At 41.6% G+C, this 25,663-nt stretch overlaps 1 protein-coding gene across 18 annotated transcripts in view; it reads left to right on the forward strand.

Annotated features, from left to right (window-relative positions):
• RC3H1 (ring finger and CCCH-type domains 1) overlaps positions 1 to 25,663 on the forward strand; it is a 62,108-nt gene that overhangs the window by 19,730 nt on the left and 16,715 nt on the right. For 11 of the 18 annotated variants that reach the window (XM_038182977.2, XM_038182969.2, XM_038182974.2 and 8 more), the window contains exons 2-13: positions 3,030 to 3,400; positions 10,115 to 10,235; positions 11,552 to 11,791; positions 12,830 to 13,005; positions 13,913 to 14,113; positions 15,321 to 15,453; positions 17,407 to 17,525; positions 19,412 to 19,524; positions 22,798 to 23,079; positions 23,404 to 23,621; positions 24,540 to 24,913; positions 25,313 to 25,444. In XM_038182977.2, coding sequence (XP_038038905.1) covers positions 3,167 to 3,400; positions 10,115 to 10,235; positions 11,552 to 11,791; positions 12,830 to 13,005; positions 13,913 to 14,113; positions 15,321 to 15,453; positions 17,407 to 17,525; positions 19,412 to 19,524; positions 22,798 to 23,079; positions 23,404 to 23,621; positions 24,540 to 24,913; positions 25,313 to 25,444 — 2,343 coding nt within the window. In that variant the 5' untranslated portion in view covers positions 3,030 to 3,166. Of the gene's footprint in view, positions 1 to 1,328; positions 1,352 to 3,029; positions 3,401 to 10,114; positions 10,236 to 11,551; positions 11,792 to 12,829; positions 13,006 to 13,912; positions 14,114 to 15,320; positions 15,454 to 17,406; positions 17,526 to 19,411; positions 19,525 to 22,797; positions 23,080 to 23,403; positions 23,622 to 24,539; positions 24,914 to 25,312; positions 25,445 to 25,663 lie in introns of those variants that run through there. The other 7 variants (XM_027463438.3, XM_038182979.2, XM_038182980.2 and 4 more) reach the window with 3 other exon arrangements.

A 25,663-nucleotide genomic window follows, 5' to 3' on the forward strand; every position in this document is an offset into this window, starting at 1 on the left:
GTTAGACTGCGCTGAAATGGATGGATGGCTTCCTGAGGTTGCTCCCAGATGTATTTTCTATTGTCAGCGCTATCAGCAGCCTTCCTCTGGCGTTGAGGCACCAGGACGTGTCCTCAGGTGCTGCAGAGGGAAAAGCTCAGCGCAGCGAGGGGCGGCAGGGAACTCCGTGAGGCAGAAGGGGAGCTGTTACCCACGGTGAGACGTGCCTTTTTAGCCATCTCACCCCTGCTTGGCTGGGAGTGCCCTCCTGGCCTGGCTGCTCAGCGCCAGGCTGGGGCTGCTGAGGACCCTCGTGCAGTGTGCTTGTGTGTAAGCCTGCCTTCCTTTGCTTCCCAGCGTTTTGGAACCTGCCTTGCTGTCCTTCAACACTTGGTAAGGGACCAGTGATGCTACGAATTACTCCCTCCCCTGACTGGAAAACAGAAACTTCTCTCTCTAACATTAAGATTGTAAATAAATGTGACCTACTTCATTGTGCTGGTATGAGCAGGAACAACATGTCTCTGGTTTTATAATTAGTTAACTCCTGTGTTAATGTGTGCTGAAGTCTCCTCTTTCCACTTCTGAGTCTGGGCTGGTGAAGTCTCCATGCCCGCCCCCCCCCCCCCCCCCGACTCGCTCTGTTGGCAGGGTAGCTTCGTGTTAGTGTCTGCTTTTAGATTTTCTCAGTAAGAAATTGCTCCTCTTGTTAATGCTTGGTTTAACACGGTGGTTAATAATCAGTGTTTCAAATAGACTGTTCCAATTACTTCTGAATTGCAGATGAGTCTGGGAAATTGTTTCTGGCTATTTTAATGCCAGCATGGTAGGAAGGAAGCAATGTGATTCAGCTCTTAAACTGTGAACCTCAGATGATGTACGGCAGGATGCATGCTCCTTATGAAGCTGTGTACTGACGCTCTTTGCAGAGAGGATTGTAGTGTTTCAAGGTAGTTCCTATGACAGATTGGCTCACAAAGAGTGATTCTAGATGAGATGCTGAATGCCAAGGCTTATTAATAAAGGGAATCAATAAAGGAAGGGGAGGCTTACAAGTAAATTCCCTAAATGTTTTAGGCAGTTAGCTCAGTCAAGTAACTGACCAGTGTACATGTTTTCCTTTGGGATATAATGAGGCACTATTAATGGGTTTGATGTGGCGGTCTGCTGACAAGATGAAAAATACTGGTTTTCTAATAAAGAGGTCATTTAGGGAAAAACAACACCATTCAGCACAGGCTGCAGGATGCTGGTATGTTGGGGTTAGCACCTACAGTGCCTCTATCCACACAGGGTGCTGCCGAGGAAACAGACTTGCAGTGGGTACCTCGTTATATGGCTGTATCGTGCTGTGCATCTTGTGATGATATAGGTAGTCTCTTATTTTTATTAGCTTTAGAACTAAGCTTTGGATGTGCTGTTGAAACATGGCTAAAAGCTTAACCAGTGACTGTTCATTGTTTGCCTTGGCAAAATGATGTTAACTGTGAACATCGCGCTGCGCTCTGGAACAAAAGCCTGGGGCTTTTCAGCCTGTTTTAGCATCCCATTTTTGTTGCTGTTTTAAAATGCTTTGATTCTTAATTATGCAATTCTAACTTGAAGTTTCTCTTGGCCTTTACTTGGTGTTGAGATTTTTCTTGTTTTCATGTTTTTCTCCTTTTTGTTATAGCTAAGATTTGGTGAAAGGTTGCTGGCTTTGCTTCTGTTTAAACAGATTATAGCAAGCGAGTGCTCTCTTCTTGGTGTAAAGCCTAAGCCAATACAGCGTGGGAAAGTGAGAGATGGAGAAAAATCTGGCACTAATTCTTTGTTACCTGAACTGTTTTTTGCTGACTTCACGGGTTATAGAGAGCGGGACAGACACTGAGTTTGTTCATTATTGTTTTTGCTTCTGATAAGGATTCTGTTCACATCAATTCATATCTCCTGTGTGCTGTTTTTTAACGTTCATCGTGTGCATTAAGTAGTCTTGCATTTCTTTATCGTCCCAGAGAGGTGTCTCATCTTCCCGCTCCCTCACAGGTAGTAACGTTTGCTTCCTCTGTGTGTTGATACGAAAGTGGCAAATAACAGACTGCCTCCGGGTTTTTGTTTGTTACGGTGTTTGTGTCATCTGTCGATGCATTAGAGAAAATTTGACTTTCTCTGCCTATAAAATCTCTAGATAGGGAATTAATGATATAAATCAGGCTTAGAAAGGGTTCTCGAGAGACAGTTCTTGCTCTTAGAGTCAGAAATGACTTGTGGAAGTTCTTCCTTCTTTTGAGGAACGGCACTGCTTGGTGGACAGGCTGAGGGCAAGTTTGCAATGCTGACTTACACCCCGTAACACGTGGGGATTCCCAGGATAATTGAGATGTGCCCAGATAAGTCCCTGTGGCATAACGCAGGTCTATGGGAATCCGCTTGAGCATGGGACTGGTGCTGTAGTAGCAGCAGGGGGTGTTACCTGGCACTGTGTGTGAGCTGTGATGATGCAGGTGGTATCTGGCTGCACCCCAGCCATTCACCCCGCACTGCTGAGGCTGTGGCAGCCCAGATGTGTCTGCAGAGTCACTGTGCACCAGCCTGGAGCCCCTGAATGCGGGGGGAAACTTGCTCATGATACAGGTTTTGGATGAAGCCTTGTCAAAGTAAAATTTTAATCAGTACTTTAAATAAATAAATGTTGTTTTAGTAGAATCAGTACAATAATGCTTTTAAAAATGTCTTGTTTTGTTTCAAATCTAGTTGATGCTAATTAGCTTGCCTGTAAAGAAAAAAACATTAAAATGGAAAATTAATCCAGCCTCATAACTTCAGGTGGATACCTACCTTGCTTTTTTTTTTTTTTTTTTTAAGGATGCCTAACAGCAGAAACAGTTCTAAGTGGCTTTTCCAGTGCCGGAGAGTAGCTGGAATTAAAACAGGTTGTGACTCAGTCTGTTTAATGTTAGAACTGCCCTCCTAGCTGAGCTATACATCTATGAGTGGCGTTTGCATAGCACAAAGGATTTGAAATGCCTGTTCCAGCAGAGAATGCTAACTGTGTTTCTCTTCTCTTTTAGGTTATGTTTCACACTATGTGCTGACCGTCTGTACTTACAGAAGATATTTAAAAACAAACAGACTTTTTTTTCAAAGATTTTGATTCCAGTGGAATCTGTGCTTTAGATTTTTGTCCTGTCAATTAACTCCTGAAGCAATGCCTGTACAAGCTCCACAATGGACAGATTTTCTCTCCTGCCCAATTTGCACACAGACTTTCGACGAAACGATCCGAAAGCCCATCAGCTTGGGTTGCGGCCACACTGTCTGCAAGATGTGCCTCAACAAGCTCCACCGGAAGGCGTGCCCCTTTGACCAGACCACTATCAACACCGACATTGAACTCCTTCCTGTGAACTCAGCCTTGCTGCAGCTAGTGGGTGCTCAGGTAGCAGTGCTTTTTTTTTTTATCTCTTTCTGTGTTGTCCTCCAAAAGGAAAGGAGTAAAAAGACTCATGAATAAAGAATGTGACAGTGTAGAAGAGACGTCTGCCTTTCTGTAGACTGACTGGTGATTATAGGTTTTAGATAGTGGAACAGCAGGTCAGATCTTGCTTCTACTGGTCACTGACTGATTTGGTGTTAGGTTTGTCGACAGCTCGCGACTACACTAAATCAAAAGGGCTGGTTCTGGTCCCTTCCTTCTTCTCTAAGGTGTGTCCATCTGTGCTCTGCTGAAAGCACGAGACAGATAACTTTGTGAGCTGACATTAATCTAACCCCCCCTCCAGGAGAATGGGAGAGCCTGCCCAAGAGCCCCTTTCTGCTGGCAGGGGTGCACTGAGGCCAGCTGAAGGGTGATCTGACCAGAATGAGTACTCCTGGTGCTACTGGCAGCCTAGAGAGAGGGGCCAGGGGAAAGCAGGATTGTCCTGTTCAGTTGCAGCACATACTTAAATTGGCATAAGCTTATCGTGGTTAGAGCATCAGCAGTTTCTTGTAGCCCATACCTCCCAAGGCTGGACAGGGTCACGATCTTGGGGAGAGGAGGGATGATTGTGTCAAACTTATGGGTAAGAAGCAGAAATGTAGAAGGAATGCGGTTCCCTTACAGTGGCCGTTTTCCCATTTTCTGCTTCCCTGTCTGGGTTCAGCAGAGTTTCAGCAGAAAGCTCAAGGAGATGTGTAGGTCAGGTAAAAGAGATGACCTGTGTTGTGGAAGAACTGTAAAAGGAGGATGGGAAAGTGTTCTTACGATATTTTACACAAGGTGCTGTGACAAAGATTCAGGTGTGGTTTTACAACTTTTTTTTTTAGTTCTGTGTTTTTGTTTATCAAGGAGTGCTTATTTTTCTTCTTCATGAGGTGTATTGGTCTGGAACTTGTATCAGAAAATTTAAAATTGACTTGTGTTTCTGGCTGTACTGGTGATTCATCGTGCTCTGCAGGAGAGGATAATGAGCCTCTGTGCTTCCATTTCTGTAATGTGCATATGCTGCCACCCTTGAAGGGCTTCCAAGCAGTGTGAGATCTGTGGGTGATGCCATAAATATTACCATTCTCTTCTTCCCCTCTTGCTCCTTTGTATCTTCCTTCCTTCCTCTTTGGAGTTTCTAGAGTAGTTCCAGCTGTAGCCAAATGTCCACATTTATGATAAAGGTCTTTGCTTCTGCATTTGTTTGGTGGTTTTGTGTGCCTTTGTTATACTTTGTCTATGTAGGTAGCTATGTGATAGCTTAAATGAGAATTTCCACAAAAAGAAGATCCTGTAGAATGAGATGGAAAATCAACCAGCCCCTGTTACAATTACTAGAGTTTTATTCTGGTTTTGCTAGTTAGCTAGTCAGAACTTCCTCATCTGTATGTGTGAAGAAGGGTATGGCAGTGCTGTATGTGTCCTGAGAGCCCTCTGAGCTCTAGGTTCAGATTTTGACCTAATGGCATATTTTTTTGTGCTCCTTTTCATATCTTAAATTTTCCACAATCCAGATTCATAGAACCTTGTTTCGTGGTGACCTTAAAACCTGCAAATGTCACCAAAAGAGATCGTACTCTCTTCCCTCTTGTTTGTCACCCATTCCTGCATGCATGCTTGCTCACTGCAGTGTGTGACCTGAGCAGTAATTGGTGGGCTTAGTGGGGCTTTTATTTCTGTCCCCACGTTCCCCTTAAGAGAAACTTGTACATACACACACCCTCAGCTCTCCTAGTTTCAGTGAGCGTGTTCCAGTGCTGTGAATGAAATTAGCATTCAGTGTAAGTCACCATCCTTTCTCCTCTTCTCCTTCCCTTCCTGGCACCTCTTGCAATGTTTACCAGACTCTGGAGTACTAGAGCATAATTAGGCTGCTCTGCTGGGAAGGACAGGGAAACAGTGGCTTTTTTCCTCAAATCTCTTTAAGAATGGCCAGGCTTGACATCTTTTACAGAGGAAGACTTCGCTAATGGACAAAAAAACAGTGCTGCAGAGAAACTATACCAACTTCGAGCTCTGTCTCATGAAGAAGATGGGCTCTCTTTGGTACACATCAACAAAAACGATCTGAGAGCAGCAAGCCAGAGCACGAAACAAGCAGTATCATCAATTTCCGTAACAAAACAAAGCCCATGTTCTTGTTCCACTTCTTGTCTTAGTTTCAGGAGGTTGTGTGTGTCTTTAAACTCCCCTAATCTCCAACAAACCCATGTGTACCTTAACCTGAGTCCGTAGAGACCTGTAATGCTTTATTTTTAAATGATGCATCCCAAAAAGTGGGCTTCCTTTTAGATGGAAATACAGTAGAACACAATTACAGCTTTTATCTGGGGGAGAAAAGAACAGTTTGTTCTTCTCCCTTTGGGGAGGTTTCTGAGAAGTTCACACATTTATAAGCGTTGTGTGCTTTTTGCTGGAGGCAGAGGAGGAGAACAGGCAGTTCATGAAACAAATCTCTTCTGCTGTGACTGGCAGCATCGACAGGATTTCAGGGCAAGTCACATCGGCTGGCCTTCACACAGAGCCACGGGGTGAAGCAAGCAGGACTGTATTTCTGCAGAAAACGTGCTGAACTTGTCACATGGGCACCTGAGGAGCAGTAACCTATTTTCCTAATAAGAGCATTATCTTTGTGAAGGTTTCATTGCTCTCGTGGTGAAGAGTGTTGATTTACTGCTTGAATTACTGTCTGCTCATGAATTTTCCCTCTTCCCACCCCTTTCCAAGGAGTAAAATTGTTTCCCAATTTAAAACCATACTTGATACGAAAACTCTTGCAGAGTTTCAAATTTCTGCTTCCCTGCCATAGTGTGGGACACACCAAGCATGGACACAGGGTCTGTTGAGTGGGAAGGTAGCTGGGCAGTTTGGCATGCACGTAGATAGGATCAGCCTCGGAAGATGAGGGGAGAAGGGCTTGGAAGGAGGGGGTGAGAATTATTATCCCTGGGAGGGCTGGAACTAGCTGAGCACTTCAGAGAGAGCTAAGAACAGTGTGAGGGAAGGGAGGCACAGTGCCTCTAATACAAATCAGAAAGGCTTTATTAGATCATCCCTGGGATAGCTTGCTTTTTAAACTTCTTAGGTAGAGGAAAAAAATCCCTTAAGCCAATTTCTAAGGGAACGAGGTTTTGCATGTTAACTATTCAAGCATCCCTGTATTACTCACGGTACGTAAATATTTTAAACATGACCAGGGCAGTGTTTTGAAGGTGCTAGTCATGGACCTGTCATCTAATCTCTTCCCTCCTGTTTTCTGTGGCACCTGTAACTGCATTGTGTGCACTCCAAACAGGTGACATCAAGTGGCAGTAATTCCTGTGGTGGTTTAATTTCTTCCGTAGTTTCCTGTGGACATGATAAATGCAATTCCAGGCAGCAAGCGGAATCATGTGCACAATGAGAGAACGTGCTGAGTGATCTTAACTCATAGCCCTTTGAAAAGGGGAAGATTGCGGCTGCAAAGCTTGAATTACCACTTGGTGATGTGGTGGTGTAGCTTCTTGTGAAGCGAGCGCCATGACAGGAATTTTCTGTAAAAAAGTTATCCTTGGTGAAGGAACTGGGCAGTGGGCTGTGCGTTGGTTTGTTTTTTTGGTTGTTTCTTAGCAGAAAACAAGACATCCATCCGTGGGGATGGAGGATGGTGCATTAGCATTCTTTTCTGCCCCCCCCTCTCACTGTGCAACCTGCCTCGTCCTGCGGCCGCGTGCAGCCACGCTGATGGGCAGCATTCCACCGCGCGGTACCTGCCCCTGTCACTCAGGCAGATGTGCACAGAATGAGCACAGGCTTAAATAAAGCATCTGAGGTTATTTTTCCGGTCTTGTTCAAGCCTCCCTTGGGAGGCATTCGTTGTGTTATGTAAATGTACTTGCAGTGAAAACTAAAACTGTGAAGGGTGCGGTGTCTGAGAAAATGGAATATTGAATGAGGATGAAAATCATGAACTCATTCTGCGGGGCATCTATTTTGAGGCTCTCAAGAGGCATTGTAAACAGACATGACCAAAGTGTCCGGCATGCTCTCAGAGATATTTTGAGAAGGGGAAGTGAAAATGCTTTGAACATGAATGATTTCTCACTTGTCTCCCAGCGATTGTTTGATAGAGCCAACATTAAAATTCAGCTCTTATGTGACTTTCGTGAATCATGGCTTTTTTGTTCTTTTTTTTTTTTTTTTCTTGGTCAGTGCTGTTCCCCTAATCTGAAATAGTAGGGGGGGAAGCCTTGGAACTGTGTATAGTAGTACCAGCAAAAGGATAAATTACTCGTAAGCTTTGCTGGGAGTTATTTCATCCTCAGTGGTGTGATCCATGTGGGGAGAAATGTATTCTCTCCTGAAGGCTCCTGAAGCCACAAAGTAAGCCTCTTGTGTTATCATTCCATGTGACGCTTGCTTCAGCTTAAGACGGAAGTTAAATCTCTGTCGAGCTGTTGTTTTACCAGAAGTACAGCTGTGCAGGGCCTTCGGATTTTATGTTAAAGCTTCCCTTGCAAAGAGGAGAAAAGGGACTGACGTGCAGAGGCACAGTGTTGAATAGTTTCTTCAACTCTTGGCAGTTTTCCTGTGCCAGCTTTTTCCTGGGCCAGGGGAGGCTTTCTGTGAGCTGGCCAGACAGTCCGTGTGCTGCCAGTTGTGTTGTGCTGTGTCCGGCATTCCAGGCCGCTGCCGTGAATGCACACTAACCCAGCACCGATTCCAGACAGAAATCCCAGGCTGAGTGCTGCTTCCTGCCCTGTCTGCTCCCAGCCCGCTCTGTCTGCTGAGCTTGCATTTCAAGTTGGTGCTGTTGGCGGACTGCACGCTTGCAGGAGCAAGAGGGAATTTCCCCTAAATACATTACAGCTGGAGATAGGGCAGAGACTGCACAGTGCCTGTCTCGGCACAAATGCATGAGATGCACGCTGTGGGATCAGTGAGCCAGTTGTGCTGGTAGGACTTCCCAGACAGCAGCCTGGGAAAATGGCAGTGGCTTTGAAAAGGAGGTGGGGTGTTCTGTTAGCATGGAAGGGAATGCCAGAGTGTTAATTAATGCCTGGTGCCCAAGTCACAAGAAGCCAGCAGGACTGAGGTTGGTGTTGGTGAAACAGTTACACTTCACCTCTGTAAGATCGGGCTGCAAAAATCTACTTTTGCAAAATCTTTCTTGTTTAGAAACAGGAAAACAAATCCCTCATAAGTTAACTGTAGTCTGTGGAAATCATCCAGGCTACCCTTCCTGTCTTGGTGTGATTAAACTCATGTTTTCCCCTGTAGGAGGAGTAAAAGTGTCTGATCCAGGCTGTTTTGATTATCTTGTTTCTGGAGTGGTATCAACTCTTGTAATTGTTGCAGCTTGTGTATTGCATTGGGAGGCTTTTTTTTGTAGCTGACTTTCAAAGCAGGAGTTATGCAAGTAGTAACCCTGCTTTCTCTGAGGCCTGTCAGAATGAGCATTTCCCCCCAACCCAGCATGTAGGCCTGTAGAAGCGTGATCGTGTCACTGGAACATGATTTCTGTTAAAATTAATAGGAAAACTCCTGTCCACAGTTGTGGTGAGGTACGTTTATATCAGTTCACGGCTTCTATTCACTGCTGCCATTGTAATGTTACTCTTGACATGGCTGGGGTACTTATGTGTGAAGGTTAACAGGTCCGTAGCAGTCTGCAGCTCAAGCATTAAAGACTTGTGCTTCTAGGTTGAGGCTCGGGTGAGCAGCTGCATAGGATTAGCATTGTGTTGTAGTGATTGACTTGGAAATGGTAGAAGTCAGTCTGAGATCTATTTGCACTTCAGTAGCATACGCAAAAAGTGCCTGTGTTTAGTCTTCTGAAAAATTCCTGTTCTTTATGCTACCCTGTAGTTGTTGAGTTGATTGCTGAGTAGTAGTGTTTGTCTACGGTGCTGTGCTGCACCCCCAGATTTGTTAAAGCTGTAGGAATTGAAATTGGAGGGGGAAAAAAAAACCTGGAGGGGGTGGGATTCAACATCCCTTCAAAAAAATATTGTTTTCTGGTGGATGCCTGGATGAAGGAATAAATGCCATAGCCAAAACATAATAAAAATAAAAATCAAGCCTGTAACTGTCCTGTGCTGTCAGATTGATACCTGCAGTTTGTATTCCTTCGTACTATGCAGGGTAACGTGGTCTTTTTTGCTTGCTTGAGTGGGCCTGGGCAGAATACACTGCAAGGGTGGCCTAGTGCATCTGCTGCTTGGTATTTCTCCCACCTACACAGCTCAGATCACTTAGCCCTGGATGATATCAGAGCTGTGAGGCCCTAGCCGTGAATCTGCATGTTTTTGCAAGCCAGAGTTTGTCTGATCTGTTCTATATTTGGTCAGCCAGCTCTGGAGATGTCTCAATATGCATGTGACTTTAACAAAAATTTACAGTAGCAAAGAATGCTAAGTTTCTCATGCTAATATATCTCTTGTTATGCTTCTATTTCCTGTCAGCCACTAAATAAAAAGTCTGATACAACCATAAATTTGCTGCCTAGTTTAATCTTCCGTTTAACTGATAGTTTCTTTGCCATTTGTTCACTAAACAAGCTGGAAAAAAATGCTTACTAATGTAGAAAAACACTGAGAAGAAGAACAAAACAGGAAATGCTTGATATTAACTAGTTTCATGTGGCATTTGTAAGTATGACTGCCTGTTATTTATGCATATTTGTCATAAACGTACGTCATCTCTTCTCAGGTTCCTGAGCAGCAGCCAATTACTTTATGTAGTGGAGCTGAAGATACCAAGCATTATGAGGAGGGCAAGAAATGTGTGGAAGAATTAGCATTGTACCTCAAACCACTCAGCAGCGCAAGAGGTAATTCCTACATGGTTTCCTTTCAAAATGAAATATGGAAACACATAACGTGCATAGCAAACTGTCCAAATGACTAGTTAGTCTATTAGGGGGAAAAATTGATTCAGATCTAGTTTAAAAATGACTGGTGGTTGAAAACACTTTCCTAGGCATTAGGGTTATGTCTTCACTTGGGGGAAAATAAATTCTAAGTCCTTAAGTCAAAAATAACGCCTAGAAAATGCTGAGGCACATTTGGCCTTGGGTACAGTAAGTTGAGACAAACTTAGTTGAATTCACCTCAGTCAACTAGATAAAGCTAAAAATCATGGATTGACTTCTGCTTTGCTTTGAGATAACTGTAGTGCAGCATGTTTGTAGCAGAAGAATCAACTGAAACAAGAGAATTACTAGATATAGGACCTACAAGAGAAACAAGTATACTTTGATATGCAAGATTATATACAAGTGCAGGTCTGTCTGAGTAATTCTAAAGTAACAAAATTGAACTGAGTTCCAGAGTATGTATTTTACCTACCTTGCATATGGTGGACTTGGAAAACCTGTCAACCCTTCCTAGATGTAGAAGCCAGTGAAATAGGAGAGGTGAGCAATATGGGGGTCCAAAACTAGACTCTTACAAAAAGTTCTCTCAAGCTTTTCCAACTTGTACAGCACAACAGTAGTACCGTAACCACTCTGAGTAGTAGTGCCCTAATGAACATGGCCCGTGCTGCAGAACAAGCTCAGCGGGGTAGCTCTGTGTCTGGTAACTTGTTTCTTACCCTGCTCTCAGTGGTTCCCAGCACATCTGTGAATGTATTTGTTCACGTGAGCTCAAAAGTGTTTGGGTCATACCAGTTTAGTTTGGGTAGGTCAAAGCAGCGTCGATCTCAAATATAGGTAAGATACTCTGTGTCTGAAAACGGACAGGTGGTTAAAGAAGACAGTGATCCCTGAAGCCCACAAATAAGGGAAGGGCTACAGTATGGTCCTCCTGTCCTTGAGGAGGCACCTGAGAATCCATCGGGGAGGGTTCAGAGCAGACTTCCTACATGGGGAGAGAATTTCTAACATCTTAGACAGCAAAAGCAGTCACAGAGACAAAAACATAAATCCGTGGGAAGGCTGACTGCATGGAGCTGTCAGCTTGTAATGCTGGGTGAAACAAACTGACAAAAACGAAGTGGCGATATCCCTTCTCTGAGGTGTTCTGTTTAACAAGTGGACATCAGGAGAACTAGTTTTGCATTTCTCCAGCACGGCAGCTGAAGGCTGGCACAAGAGGAGGAGTTAAGAGGTAGCTGATATTTTTTCTGCTTTGTTTTATTTTGAAGGTGTGGGTCTTAACAGTACTACTCAGAGCGTTCTAAGTCGTCCTATGCAAAGGAAACTTGTGACGCTAGTTCACTGCCAGCTAGTGGAGGAAGAAGGACGGATCAGAGCTATGCGTGCTGCACGGTCACTTGGTGAAAGAACAGTCACGGAGCTCATTCTTCAGCATCAAAATCCTCAGCAACTTTCTTCTAACCTTTGGGCTGCAGTGAGAGCCAGAGGGTGCCAGTTCCTTGGCCCAGGTAGGTAACACACATGTAGTAAGTACTGCTTGTATACTAGAAGCAATTCAGAATTAGGAAGGACTGAGAAATGGACATCCTTGTGACTGAAATTGTCCGAGTGATTTTTATTGGGCACTGGCCTGATTTTATAATAGTAGGTCTTCAGAATTAATGATATAGCTATTGGGATGTTGTCGTGGACTTCTCGCCTTTTTAGTGCTTTTGCAAATCTGTAAAATTCAGACTGGTCTGTGTTCTTTTGTTCTTGTGATAAAATAAAATAGAAAATAGTCTCTCAGGTGTTCTTTGGAGAGGCAGGACCCTTCTAGAGTTGTGTAGAAGAGATCTGGTACCCATAGGGTATGGGTGTGTCAGGTTTTTTTGTTTTTAAGTTATGTACTTAGAAATCTAAATTCTTTTCCATAGAACACTAAATCAAATTTGCTTAAAAAAAAAAAAAAGTCTGGTTACTGAACATGTAGAGTTAACTTTCTGAGTACCAACAAAAAAGAATGCTGTGAAATAGGAAGCCAGTTGCTTAAAACAGAAGTGTTTTTTTTGTTTGTTTGTTTTTTTTACCACTGAAACAAATAAAGGAAGTATAACCTTGGAATGATAACTTCTGCACTGCTGCAAGGATCAAAGACGCTTGTTATCTAGTCAAATACTTGGTGGTACATCGCCTAATATATTTGTGGGGACACTAATTACTTTTACCTGCCCAGGAAGCAGCCTTGTCGTGCCTCAGTATGGCAGCATTCTGTGATGGGAAAGGTGTGGGGATAATGCACTTCAAAAACTTATACTAGAACAGAGATACAGACAGGAATGAAGAAGTCTTCTATCATCTGATACCCAAAAGAGAATAAAGCAAAAAAGAAAAATAAGTAATAATAATAAAAGAAAATATTTCTGCAGTCACAGTCTGGTAATCTGGAAGTACACATGTGTGGCTTGTACCTGGTCTCCCACCCTTACTTGTAGGGAAACATGAAACAATGCTGATATCTTCCTTGGTCTTCTCTGATCTTTCCCTTCTCATTGTTTTCCCCCCAGCCATGCAAGAGGAGGCTTTAAAGCTGGTTCTGCTAGCTCTGGAAGATGGATCTGCTTTGTCACGGAAGGTCTTAGTTCTCTTTGTGGTTCAGAGACTGGAGCCACGATTTCCTCAGGCTTCTAAAACTAGCATTGGGCATGTTGTCCAGCTTCTTTACAGAGCCTCATGCTTCAAGGTATGAAGAAGATCCTGCCTGGAGACTTTATAATGCAGGGAAATATTTCTTTATATAGCAAAAAGATGTCTCAATTTAAAATTCATTTCAGTACACATTCAAATGTGTATAAATGCATATTTTTGTTCTTCATTTTCAGTTTTCATTGTCCTGTATCATTGATTGTGTCTAAAAATATGTATGGTTATAAGAAGTATTCCTAATCAAGTCCCGAATGTGTTTAGAGAGTTCTTTCTCCTACATCTGTGGTGGCAGTGTAGGCTGAAATTGGAAGTTTAAGCTGTAAATCTAAGTTTGGGTGTTGTCCAGGCTTAATGGATGCACAGTAACAAAACTTGTATGTAAGTCAGTGTGGCTTATCTCCTTAGAAGAGTCTTAAAGCTGGAAAATCTCCAGTTCTGTTAATTGAATGGTGATGTGGATAGAAAGAAATGCAAGGCACTGGAGTACCAGAGTTGTTATAAAGTGAATTTAAGCTGTTTATGGTGCTTTACACTATTTAATGGTCCATTCCTAGGTGCTCTACTTTAATGTCTTTCACTCTTGTTAAATTAGAAAAATGCTTTGTTGCTGGTACTGATACACTAAAACAAAAACCTGCAATACAAACAAAATACCCTGGTTTGAGAAGTAAAGTATAGAGGCTGTCAAGTTGTTCAGGAAGTCTGATACTGCCACCAATGTTTGGGTCAGATTCTGAGTAAATTATATTTGATATCAACTGCAACCACCAAGAAGTGGAGAAGTGTTATTTTAGTAGGAACCACTGGTGGTGTTGGCTGCATACTATCATAGTTCAGTTTCATTTGGGAGGAGGAATTTACTTGCTGGCTAACAACTTCTCTTGCCTTGGACTTTACATCTTCTTACCCTGTTTAATTGTATTTGGTTTGTTTCTCCCCACTAGGTGACAAAGCGTGATGAGGATTCCTCCCTGATGCAATTGAAAGAGGAATTTCGGACTTACGAAGCTCTGAGAAGGGAACATGATTCCCAGATTGTTCAAATTGCTATGGAAGCAGGTTTACGCATTGCACCAGATCAGTGGTCCTCCCTGTTATACGGAGACCAATCTCACAAATCCCACATGCAGTCTATCATTGATAAGGTAAAGCCACCTAAAATCAGCCCACTTTATCTTCCTTGCAACTGTTTTAGATTTATATGCTTGTAATTTGAATGCTTGAGTATATATACACATTGTACCCAGGTATACTCATCCATTAATCATTTGCCGTATTATTTCAAAGCCTGTTATGGCTTGAATAATTATAGCTGTAACCTAGTGAATCTTGCTCCCTCTGCCATCTTGCTATCTCTTTCTTCTTCACCTCTGTCAGCATGTGAGAAGCCACAGGGGTTAGCTGCACTGGGGCTAGCTGGGAGGTGTCCTTTGTGAACATACGATAACTGTGAATGTGGCAGGAGAGGTTAATGGTTCATGTTTTCAGGCAGGGAGCTAGTCAATAAGTTGGAAGAAAATCAGTCTCCTAGTCTGTACATGAATGAAGTAAGAGATGTTGAAACATGTTTCTTAAATACAATGACTTGGCATTTGGAAATGCTCATATCTCTTTTTGGTTAGAGGGAACATTTGTCCTATGTTCCCTAAAATGTTTAAAACGTTCCCTAAATGTTTAAATTAGGGGATTTCCCCCCAGATGTTAGGCAACACATAAAAGTGCCTAAATTAGCTGGGAAGAACTGAACTGTAATGCTTTGAACAGTTACAAAAGCTGTGAAATGCTTTGGGTTGCCATTCAGGAGGATTGGCTCCAAGGACTGCTACATATTCATGTATTTGCCCACGTTTTCAGGTGTTCTGACAGAGGACATATGAAGGCTCTAGGTAGAGTTAACAATATTTTTCAATACTTAACATGTGGGGATGCTAATAATCTTTCTCCTTCTACCATCTTGCTCTTTACTGTCATCTGTATTTGGTGTAAACCAGGATACAGTCCTGTTGGTTCAGGGATTGGAGATACCAGAATGTTAAGAAATCTTACTTAAATGTTCTCTAATATCTGCATTTCTTTCTGGGTGCCAGTACAACACAGAAAAGACAGGTTACATTGCTAGAAGTAATGCCAGTTTGTTTTGTCTATGTAGGACTGTGTTTCAACGTCTAATGTCAAAAAAGGGTGTGCTCATAATACCATAGAAGGAATTTAATACAAGGTGCTGAAGTCAGCTTGTGTGAGGAAAAAATTAGTCCAGTTTTGTAAGGCAGCTCTGTGATCTTGTGGAGCAACCATTAGAAACGCTGAGGATTGCTTTGCCTGTAGAAAGTTAATTATTATAATTTTTTTAAGTTGCAGACCCCAGCCTCGTTTGCACAGAGTGTTCAGGAATTAACTATTGCTCTCCAGAGGACTGGAGATCCAGCTAACCTGAATCGTCTTCGACCTCACCTTGAGCTCCTGGCAAATATTGATCCCAGTCCAGGTCAGTCTAGATGTTTTGCAGGGCTGGGGGACCAAAAGAAATCACCACGTTCAGTTTAGCAAGAGGAGCCTTTGAAGTGTTACGAGTTTAAAAAATTGTTCCTCAAGTGGTAGGAGACATCTTCTATAACTCAAACTTAAGATTCTCAAATGGTATTCATAACCAATCTGGGAACAGCAGTGATTTGTGTGAGAAAACTATTTTAAAGCTAAAATAAATTCAAGAGTGTCAGGAATAATTTTACAACTTCTCAGAAGCTATCTTCTTTGTTTGACAGCACTAGGTGAGCATGAATGAGGATATTGGATACATACAATTCTGTGAGATTACATAGTGTATGCCTTATATTAGGCAATTCTAACTGGAGAGACTGGCAGCAGTCTTACTCTTCTACTTTTCCCTGTTTAGTAAACATGCTGCTGTTGGAAACCAGATTTGCAAAGCAACAGGATTATCATTTGAACCCCTAATGCAAAGCCTTAGCTGCCAGTCTGAGTTTTTTTTCCTCTCCAGTTCTTTTACCAGAGCAAATTTATTTACAAACTGGGGAGATTCCTTAAGAAAACAATTACAGAAAAGACAGAAGTTGGGCAAGAATTGGTCTTAATGAGACAGGTGTGTTATGCTAAGGAATTTATTGTTTTCCTTGTTGATATAGAATTCTGTAGAAGTGTGAACGATGGTCTGGGAAGGGGAAATTAAGCTGGAAAGAGCGTAAAGGATACATAAAATCCAAGATGTTGACAGAGAGATGGAAAGTGTTGGAAAAGTCAGTAGCAATATGAGTATGGACCCCCTGAGGGAGTAGGGATGGAAGGGATAGTGCTGTAGTTGAAGTTTTATACCCATTAATTTTTGTTAAAACCAAAACTAATCAAGTGTGTTGATGCCTAAACTGTGACATCAGGAGTCATAGTTCTTAGTTTCTGTCTAAGCAAATAAACTGACCTTTCAAATGAGGACCAGTTGTATGAGAAACAAAGTTTTCTCGCAGTTGTACTTCACAGTTAAAGGCAAGGCAGTACTTTCTTCCCAAATCTTTCATATTGTAACTAGCCAGAGACAAAACTGTGTACTAGCAATTTGTTAGCCAAAGAGTGGTAAGGAAAGTGGAATCACTAATAGCCTTGCTGGAAGTTTCAGTAGGGAAGTCTGATTTTGAAGTCATTGCTCTGCTGTGCTATTGAGTTGCTTCCCTGCTGTTCTATAGGTACATTGCAGCTTCTCTGCAAGTGTCACGTACTTGTGAGCAGAACATAATTCTGTTAAAGATCTTGAAAGGCGCTTAGAGAAACACTTGGAGGTCCTGTGTATTGCAGCAGAGTGTGTCAGCACCCAGTGGGATTGTTACCTGCTGGAATAGGTTAAATGGTTAGACAAGTGTGTCAGTCAGCTAGATAGAGCAAGTACCCCTCTAGGATTAAGCCTGAAATTTATTTGCACTGCTTTGTGTTAGATGCTCTGGTGCATATACTAGCCTTGTGACATGTTTCCATGTGGGATACAACAATTTTGGTTGCTGTTCAGTGACTGCATGATCTAGGCAAGTGATGGTGGCATTTATACAGAATAATCTTGCCTAATTTGTGAAGTGGGATTTTCAGACAGATTATCCATTATATGAAGAGTTTGTACAAGTCATTTTCTCTGGAGTTCTGTGGGGTATGAAAGCTCTTGTAAAAGGAGATTTGGCATGCTAATAAATGGCTAATAGAGTGGCCCGTTTGATATTTTGTGTGGTTCAATCGTGACTCTATACATAACTTTATTCATTAGGTGGTACGTATCTCTGAATTAAAGAGCTTAATCCTTCTTGTTCAATGACATTTGTGAAGCTTTAACAAAAGCAACAACAAAAAAATTCTATTGGTGGTTTCTTAGTAACCTGGTTTTAGAAGATCATTTTGACTTTCTTTTTCTTCCTATATATATTGTTTCCTGTCGATGCAATAGATGCTCCACCTCCAACATGGGAACAACTGGAAAATGGACTGGTTGCCGTGAGGACAGTTGTTCATGGCTTAGTTGATTATATCCAGAATCACAGCAAGAAAGGAACGGATCAGCAACAGGTAAAAGCCAAATCGTACAAGAAAAACTTACTCATAAATTTTATCTGGCTCATTCTAATAGCAGATGTTTGTTAGTGCCACCTGGAGAGATTTGGTTTCACAAGGAGCAGGTTGAGAATGTTGCTACTCTTTCATATTAAAAATAAAAAGCATGGATTTGCACAGCTTACTAGGACGAAAAGAAAACAATCTGATCAAGCTACAAGCATAGGGATATGAATTAACACCTCTCATTAGAAGGTGGGGAGGAGGAGCTGGGGCGCCTCACACTGTGATCTGTGGGAATTTTCTTGTTTTTAATGACACATTTCAGCCAAGTCGCTCTGTTAATGAAAAGAATCTTACACCTGTATTTAATGGTGTATAAAGTTTAAAGATTTTGGAAGACTTCATATGAAGGAACCATCTGGGTTTCTAAACCATTCTTTTGCTGTTGTTTCAGAAATTGATGTTGCCAAATATATACTAGCTTATCTCACAATTACATCTTACCACGTGTTCCTTTGATCTCATTTTGTTGTATAGCTAAGTTGATCTAAACGCTAGATGCTGCAGAAAGACAAAGCTGCTTGTCATATGTTCCCGTTCCCTATCTGCCTTGGCACTCAGCCTCCTGAAGAGCTGGTTCAGGGAGCTGAACAGGTAGAAAGATTCTCTTAGGAGAAGGGGGAAGAAAAATCAAAGTAAATTATTTCAGTTCTTTTACTTTTTTGCATTCACTCAGATGTCTAATGAGCACAGTTACTGGCAAGAGGAAAAGCAGTAGGAATACACAAATGGAAATCAGGGTGGGAAAAACAGTGAAGGTTTTTGCTCTGGAGCGGCCATTGCCTAGACCTGGCATATGCTTGTAAAGGAACACAAAATCTCCAGGTGGGAAGGGGGATGTATGCTGGGTTTGGGGCAGAGTTTTGTTGGCTAGCAACAGTGGCCAGCAGAGGGCTGTGCAGCTCACATACATCCTGCCTAAATCCTTCTTCACTGTAGTAGATAGCAAGAGGAAAAAAAACGGTCTGCAGATGACTTCTGACAGACTTGCATCTTCTGGCTGAGTTTCTCACAAAGCAAGAGTCTACTTTTACAGACCCTTTCCTTGGTGAGAAGTCTGATATGGAATATTTCTGCCTCCAACTGATTTAATTTTGTGCATTTCAGTAACTTCAAGACCACCTCTGGCCTTCTGTCAAAATTGATTTAAAGATTGGAAAACAGGCATACATGCAGATGGTGAGATTGCAGCGAGGCATTGTGTATTTGTAAACTAACAGGAATCCATAAGACAGCCTATATCCTGATGATCTGTGTAGGAGTAAGACTGAATCCTCAACTTTTATTAATAAAAATAATTATTAGAGGTAATCAAGAGACTTCTAGTCCGAAGGAGGACCCAAAGTGTCTTGGTGAAGCTTAACTCTCACAGAGATCAAAGGGATACTTCAGTGCTGTTTTTGAGCTAACAGAAAGCAATGGAAAAATAACTGACCAAAGTGTGTTTATTTTCCGTCTACTCCAAAGCCTGATCAATATTTGGCAATTTCTGATTAAGCATGGTAATATCTTTCTCCAGTCTATATCAGTTTTGTTCACTGAACTGTTTCCAGAAACTTAAAACTATGTTTCAGTCAAGATCCAGTAATGAATAAACAAATTTTAAGTCTGATAGTGCCTCAGTTGTCAAAACAACTATTCTTTTAATCTGTTTGTTCTGTTGAACAACCAAACATCAATACAGCTCCAGTTGCTTCATATTAGATACTCTTTGGAATGTTTAAATTGAAGGAATGTTCAGCAGTTGTGCCTCTCTCCCTTAATAAAAGGATATCTTCAGTTCTTGGTTAAGTGCACTTACACCTGGTATATTCCTTGTGGTTTTTTAACCTTGCCAGCCTCCTCAGCACAGCAAGTACAAGACATACATGTGCCGAGACATGAAACAGAGAGGAGGATGCCCCCGAGGAGCTAGCTGCACCTTTGCACATTCACAGGAAGAGCTAGAAAAGTAAGTGTACAAATCATTTGCTTCGCCTTATCCTTAGGAGTGTTTTTTATCATATCTAGGAATGAGGAGAGGAAGCATTGCTTATCTATTACATTGGCAAGAAATAACGTGAAAATTTTACAACAGTCGCCTGTTAGGTTTTGGAGCTGTTTATTCTCAAATATAAAATATTTTGCTTTGTACAACAGCAGCTTGAAAATTTGACATTTCCACAAGAAGTGTTAGAGATGTTGGGGGTAGGCTTTCTTTGTTCATTATCTCATAAGTGTGGCTTAAAATACTACTAGATTGCATCTATTGTGGTCAGTCCTTTATGATTCTCATCCTGGCTTTTTAATTGTGTGTGAGAGAGAGGATGATACTGGTAGATTTCTTAAAGTCTAAAACTGGAAATACTGATACAGCAGTTCACTAGCTGTATAGCATGTAATGCATAGGCAAAATGGGAAGAAAAAAGAGCAGTGCACGTGGTTTTAGAGTGACAAAAGCGGTTATTCAAAATCACAGAGAATAGGACTTTGATACTTGTTGTGCAGAAACAGTTGTTTTATTTATTTATTTTGTTTCATTTTTCCCTTTTGTCATAGTATTAAGAAAATGGAGAATGGTAGTGCCGTTTTGGGTGGTTAACAAGGGTGGTGAGTCAGTATTCTCACCGCCAAACTAGTCGTGTATGTCAAGAAAGACAGTTCATCAGGTTTGCGGGTGGAGGAGGCCTAATTTATCCAGACTGGATTGTTTGCCATAGTAATAATGTTGTCCTGGAGTGAAGCAAGGTGAATGTTCTGCTTCAGGTTGCAGTGGTTTCTGTAGGCAGTTGGAGTACTTTGAGTTCTGATTCTTCCTCGTGTCTCTTATCTATGCTTAATTCCTTTTGAGGAAATATTACATTAATTGTTCTCCTTTTAGAAATACTTGATATGTACAATATGCATGGGAGAATATCTGAAATGCTTTTTTGGGGGAGAAAACTGCTGTTGCTATGGAAGTCTTTAAAAGACATTTAGATGTAAAGCTTAGAGATACGGTTTAGTGGGGACTGTTAGTGTTAGGTCAGAGGTTGGACTCGATGATCGAGGTCTCTTCCAACCTAGAAATTCTGTGATTCTGTGATATATAATATATATATATATATATATACACACACGTATATATTAAATATATAGAAATATATATATATATATATAGCTTTAATTTTACAAGAGCTGTTATAGGGTAGTATGTGGTAATGCCTTAGATTGCAAATTACAATCTAGACCTGCTTAAAAAGCAGCTGATTCCCCCTCTTGGCAAGGGATGAAGACCCTGTTTTGCATAGGTGATCGTTAATTTTTTGGTGTTACAAGAAATTTGTCCTGCACACACTGCAGCAAACATTCATAAATTTGTTCAAAAGAATCCAGAGGGCAGCACTGTACAACTTGGTTTCTTTCAAAGCATTTTATTATATAAAATACCATATGAACTCTTCCTGTCACTTTTGATCTGAATGTGTGTTTATATATGTTTGTCTCTCTTTTGAGCATGCTGTTGTGCTCTAGATGAATGAGCAGGGGTGTCTAGTCGTCATCCTCTTGCAAGTTGCTTGCAAACCTTCACAGAAGAAGGGTCAGGAGCTATCAAATACTGCATCTCTAAGAGACCTAATAGGAGGGAGATGACCAGAAGTAATTGCCAGGCAGAACATGACAGTGGTTTCCCAACATCCTGTTGCTGCTTTTCAGTGGAAAACTGGTTTGGGCATTGAGCAGGATGCCCAGGTGAAGCAGTAAGTTCACCTGGGGAGTTCACTTCAGCTCACCTCCGTATCTCACTCCAGCTGACTCACTCACCTGACAGGAGATGCCAGAATAACTTCAGAGCAGCAAATGATTAGAAAGCCACAGGTCGTCTGGCCCTACTCAGGTGCTGACAGCATGGTGATGTCCCTGTTTGTTTACTCCTTTTTCCACATTTTGAATGATGCCCACTGTCAGTACTGTGCAGCGTGAACTGACAGTTTGGGTATGTGGGTGACCCAGCCAGGAAAGAGGGGTGCTGCTGGAGAGTTATAGAGTTAGCTATGAGATAGTTAACATGTCTTGCCAATGAATTCTTACAGGTGAACAGCCCAGCTATATATGGCAAGAATTGTCTGCCTCTATACAGTCAGTCACATATTTTAAAAAAAAAAAAATACTTTTTTTCCTACTGGCTGCATTGCTGCTAATCCTGTGTATGTGGCCAAACCTCAAGATTATCCAAGGATTGAGTGCTAGAGTATAATGGCCCACTTTCTTCATTGTCTGCAGCAATGTGTGTACTCTCCTAGTCTGTGTTATCTCACTTTGTTTGCTAGATACGATTTGGAAGTGTTGGCTTCAACCCATTCAACCCCTTTGAAGGCTTCCTAGATAGGGAACAGCCCCTTGTTCTGCAGTTATAACCAGTGGGAACACGCAGGCTGACAAATATGCCATCCCACCTGCATTCTGGTATCTGTCTAATGGCAGGAGGTTTAGTGGAGGACCTTCAACTCTGGAATTTGCTCTGTTAGTCCAGTACCATCAGTCTGCTGATTTTTGTCAAACCTTAAAAGGCTCATGTTTGTTCAGACTTATCAGAAGCAGTTAGATTTTTGGAATTACATTGTGTTTAGAGATACTATCTCTGAAATCACTTCACTTATCAAGCCATGGAAGTGGTAAAGCTGCATATGACTATAGCAGCATAAATCTTGGCAAACTGCTTTAATATATGATATCATATTGCACTAAAGACTTAGGTTGTCTTGTTGTCATACAAATGGTGTAGCAGGGAATCTTTTCATCTTCTTTGATCCCTTTAATTGTGTGCTATCATTTTATTCTCTAAATAAAATGACTTGAATAGCCTGTAATTCTTATTTTGAAGTTTCCGTTATTACAGGTAGTATTTTGTGATATTTGGTTTTGTTTGGTTTTGGTACAGTTGTAATGGATGTATGTACAGGAGGTAAGATTTTAAACTTGCTGTGGGAACCTGAGCTCTGAATAGTTGGTATACTTGTCATGACAAATCCATCCTTATCGTGACTGATACTAGTTCTTCTGATTAAAGTTGCTACGAACAGGTCAGATATATGGTAGAATTTCATTGCTATGAAAAACATATCTCTCACTAGCCCTTAGGAAATTTGAATTACAACTTCAAGCTTTGAGTAGCACCTGTATTTGGGGGAAAAAAAAAACAACAGCTTGAAATTACTTTCAGCGTTTTGTTTCAATTTTTGATGTATGATCTCTTTTTCTGAAGATTTCGTAAAATGAACAAGCGTCTGGTTCCAAGAAGACCCCTGAGTGCCTCCCTGGGCCAGCTGAACGAGGTGGGCCTACCTTCAGGAGCTATCCTCTCGGATGAAGGGGGAGTGGACTTGCCCAACAGGAAAACCTCTGCTCTGCCAAATGGAATTGTGTCATCAGGCAGCACAGTGACGCAACTTATTTCTCGAGGGACTGACTCCGGTTACGAAACTGCTCTGAAGCCAGGGAAGATGGACCATCTGAGTAGCAGTGCCCCTGGATCCCCTCCTGACTTGTACGGGTCTTCCTAACTTGTTGAGAGTGTCATGTGTGTAAATATGCAGTAGAAAAAAGTAAACCCATTTTCTAGGAAAAACAAACAAACAAACAACAAACTTTTTTTTTGTTGTTGTTCTTTAGTCTGGGGGCTGGTGTTGATGTTTTGTAGTGGTAGAGTGCAGTAGAAAACTAAAGCTAAAGCTGTAAACTGCTTTATGTCCCTGGTTGCTTGTATTTTAATTGGAGAACACGATGAAAGTCTTCACAAGGTGGAATATAGACAAGGAACCAGTGAGCTATATCAGGCCTTAATGTGCAATGTCATCTTTCTACTTTTTAGGTTGGAATCTGTCCCCAAGAACTCTATTTCTGCCTTACCAGTGAACCCTCATCCTGTGCCTGCTCGGGCGCCAACAGATCTGCCTTCAGTGTCTGTCACCAAGCAGTTGCAAATGGTACCGCGTGGGTCTCAGTTGTATAGTACTCAGCAAGCAGATATGTTTTATCAGGATCACAGGGGAGCTGCCCCCCCGTTTGAGCCAGCACCATACCAACAAGGTGAGTTTGAGACCAAGTTCTCTATCTCGTTTTTGAGTTTCATGCTGATTTTATTCTTCCTTCTCTTCCTGGTGTTTACTTAATTTACTAAGTTAGAGTTTTCTTATGATACATGAGCCATGGGAATTAATGTGGTTATGGTATAAATACAATGGAAATTGACATGTCTGACATAGAGATGTATTTAGCATGTAAATGCATTTACTGAGCTGCCTCTCAGCAGGCTTTTATGTCTTGACTGAAGAAGGGTTTATGCTTGCGGGGTAAAAGTACTCATTGAAAAGTGTATGGGTATTTCAGAACTGTCTGCACGTGTGTGAGATAGAGACAAGTGATATTAGAAAAGTGCTGGGCATAAAAGAAAACAGTATTAAAAAGAAATAAGGGGAAAAGAAAAGGAAATAAGGGGAGAAGTTGCAAGTATGAAGAGGCCAAATGGAGAAAGAAAATAATAAAGGGGATTTTTAAAAGAAAAGGCACAATTATAAAGGTAGGGAATTATGTTTGTCATGTAATGTAAGATTGGAGACAAAGTGAAGATAAGCTAACATGAAAGGAAAAGAAGGAATGAAAGACTAAAAGGGGGAAGAAAAAATAGTTGCAGAGCATTTTTGGGGAACAAAGCTTATATTTGACTTCTGCGTGCCAAAGATGATCTTGGTTGTCCACAAAATTGAATGTGCTCATTGTTAGTGGTGTGCATGTGTCCATGTATGTATTTGAATTATCCAGAAGTGCCAGATAAATAACTGAAACCCTCAGATAACCAGAAGGTACAATCTTAGAAGTCATTGGTGGTTCAGAGTATTAAAATTTGCATCTGCTGTCCAGGAGGCAGAACAAATCTTTACTTTCCATGAACGGTTGTCATAATTACATTCTGTATCTTGTTTGTCTCTTCTTGTTGTCTAATTTCAGGAGTTTACTATCCTCAGACCATGTCTCGCTTTGTGCGACCTCCTCCATCAGCTCCTGAACCTGGTCCACCTTATCTAGACCATTACCCACCCTACCTGCAGGATCGTGTGGTGAGCTCACAGTACACACAACCGCAGCAGTATCCTCCTATGGGACAACCCATTTACCCACCACACTATGACAGTCGTCGTGTGTACCCCCCTGTGCAGCCATATCAACGAGAGGAGATGGTCCGAGGAAGCCCTGTGCCTATTGAAATTCCCCAAGCGGCTGTACCCTCCTATGTACCTGAATCCAGGGACAGATACCAGCAAACAGAGAGTTATTGCCCAGTGGCTCCACATCTCAGTCAGATCAGACCTTCATGCCACAGGGTATGTTTTTTAAACGGCATTTTTGTAGCTGTGTCTGTGAGAGGAAAAAATGAATTACTTGAGAAATTGAATATTTTTGCAATGAGGTGATGGGTTTTGTGAGGAATTACAAGCTTGAAGTTTCAGAAGGGGGTGCATTTGATAAAGCTGATCAAAAACTGGGAGGCAATCTACTCACTGGTTAACTCAGTAATTGTAATCAACTCAGTAACTGTAATGATGTTAATGTGCAAAAAAAAGCAGGATCCAGTTTAGTGCTCGAAGAAGATAAGTATAATTTTCTTCGTCTTGCAGCATATAGCAGTTATGGTTTGTTTGGATAAACAGCATTTTCTAAAGTAGTAATTTTGTATATTAGTACCTCATAAGTTTTGTAATGTATTTCTGTCTTTGTTTCAGACTCATCCCAGCCTGGATGAACTTCACCGACGAAGGAAGGAGATCATGGCCCAGCTAGAGGAGAGGAAAGTGATTTCTCCACCTCCTTTTGCACCTTCACCAACCTTGCCTCATCCTTTTCATTCGGAGGAGGTAAGCATATTTTGACAAAACTGATTCAAAAACATGTTTAGAAAACACTGTTGAGTTTGTGTGTGGTGAGGAGTGAAGATAACAAGAACATTTTAACAGCGCAACGTTGGAAAACTTATGGTGGAGAGATTTTGTGTTGCGGGTGGGAAGTCCTTATAGTGCAGCCTTCAATCTGGCTGGCTGTTCTGTGATCTATCACTGATCCTAGATGATCTACTT

The sequence above is a fragment of the Anas platyrhynchos genome, chromosome 8 (assembly GCF_047663525.1).
Source record: "Anas platyrhynchos isolate ZD024472 breed Pekin duck chromosome 8, IASCAAS_PekinDuck_T2T, whole genome shotgun sequence".
Classification (NCBI taxonomy): domain Eukaryota; kingdom Metazoa; phylum Chordata; class Aves; order Anseriformes; family Anatidae; genus Anas; species Anas platyrhynchos.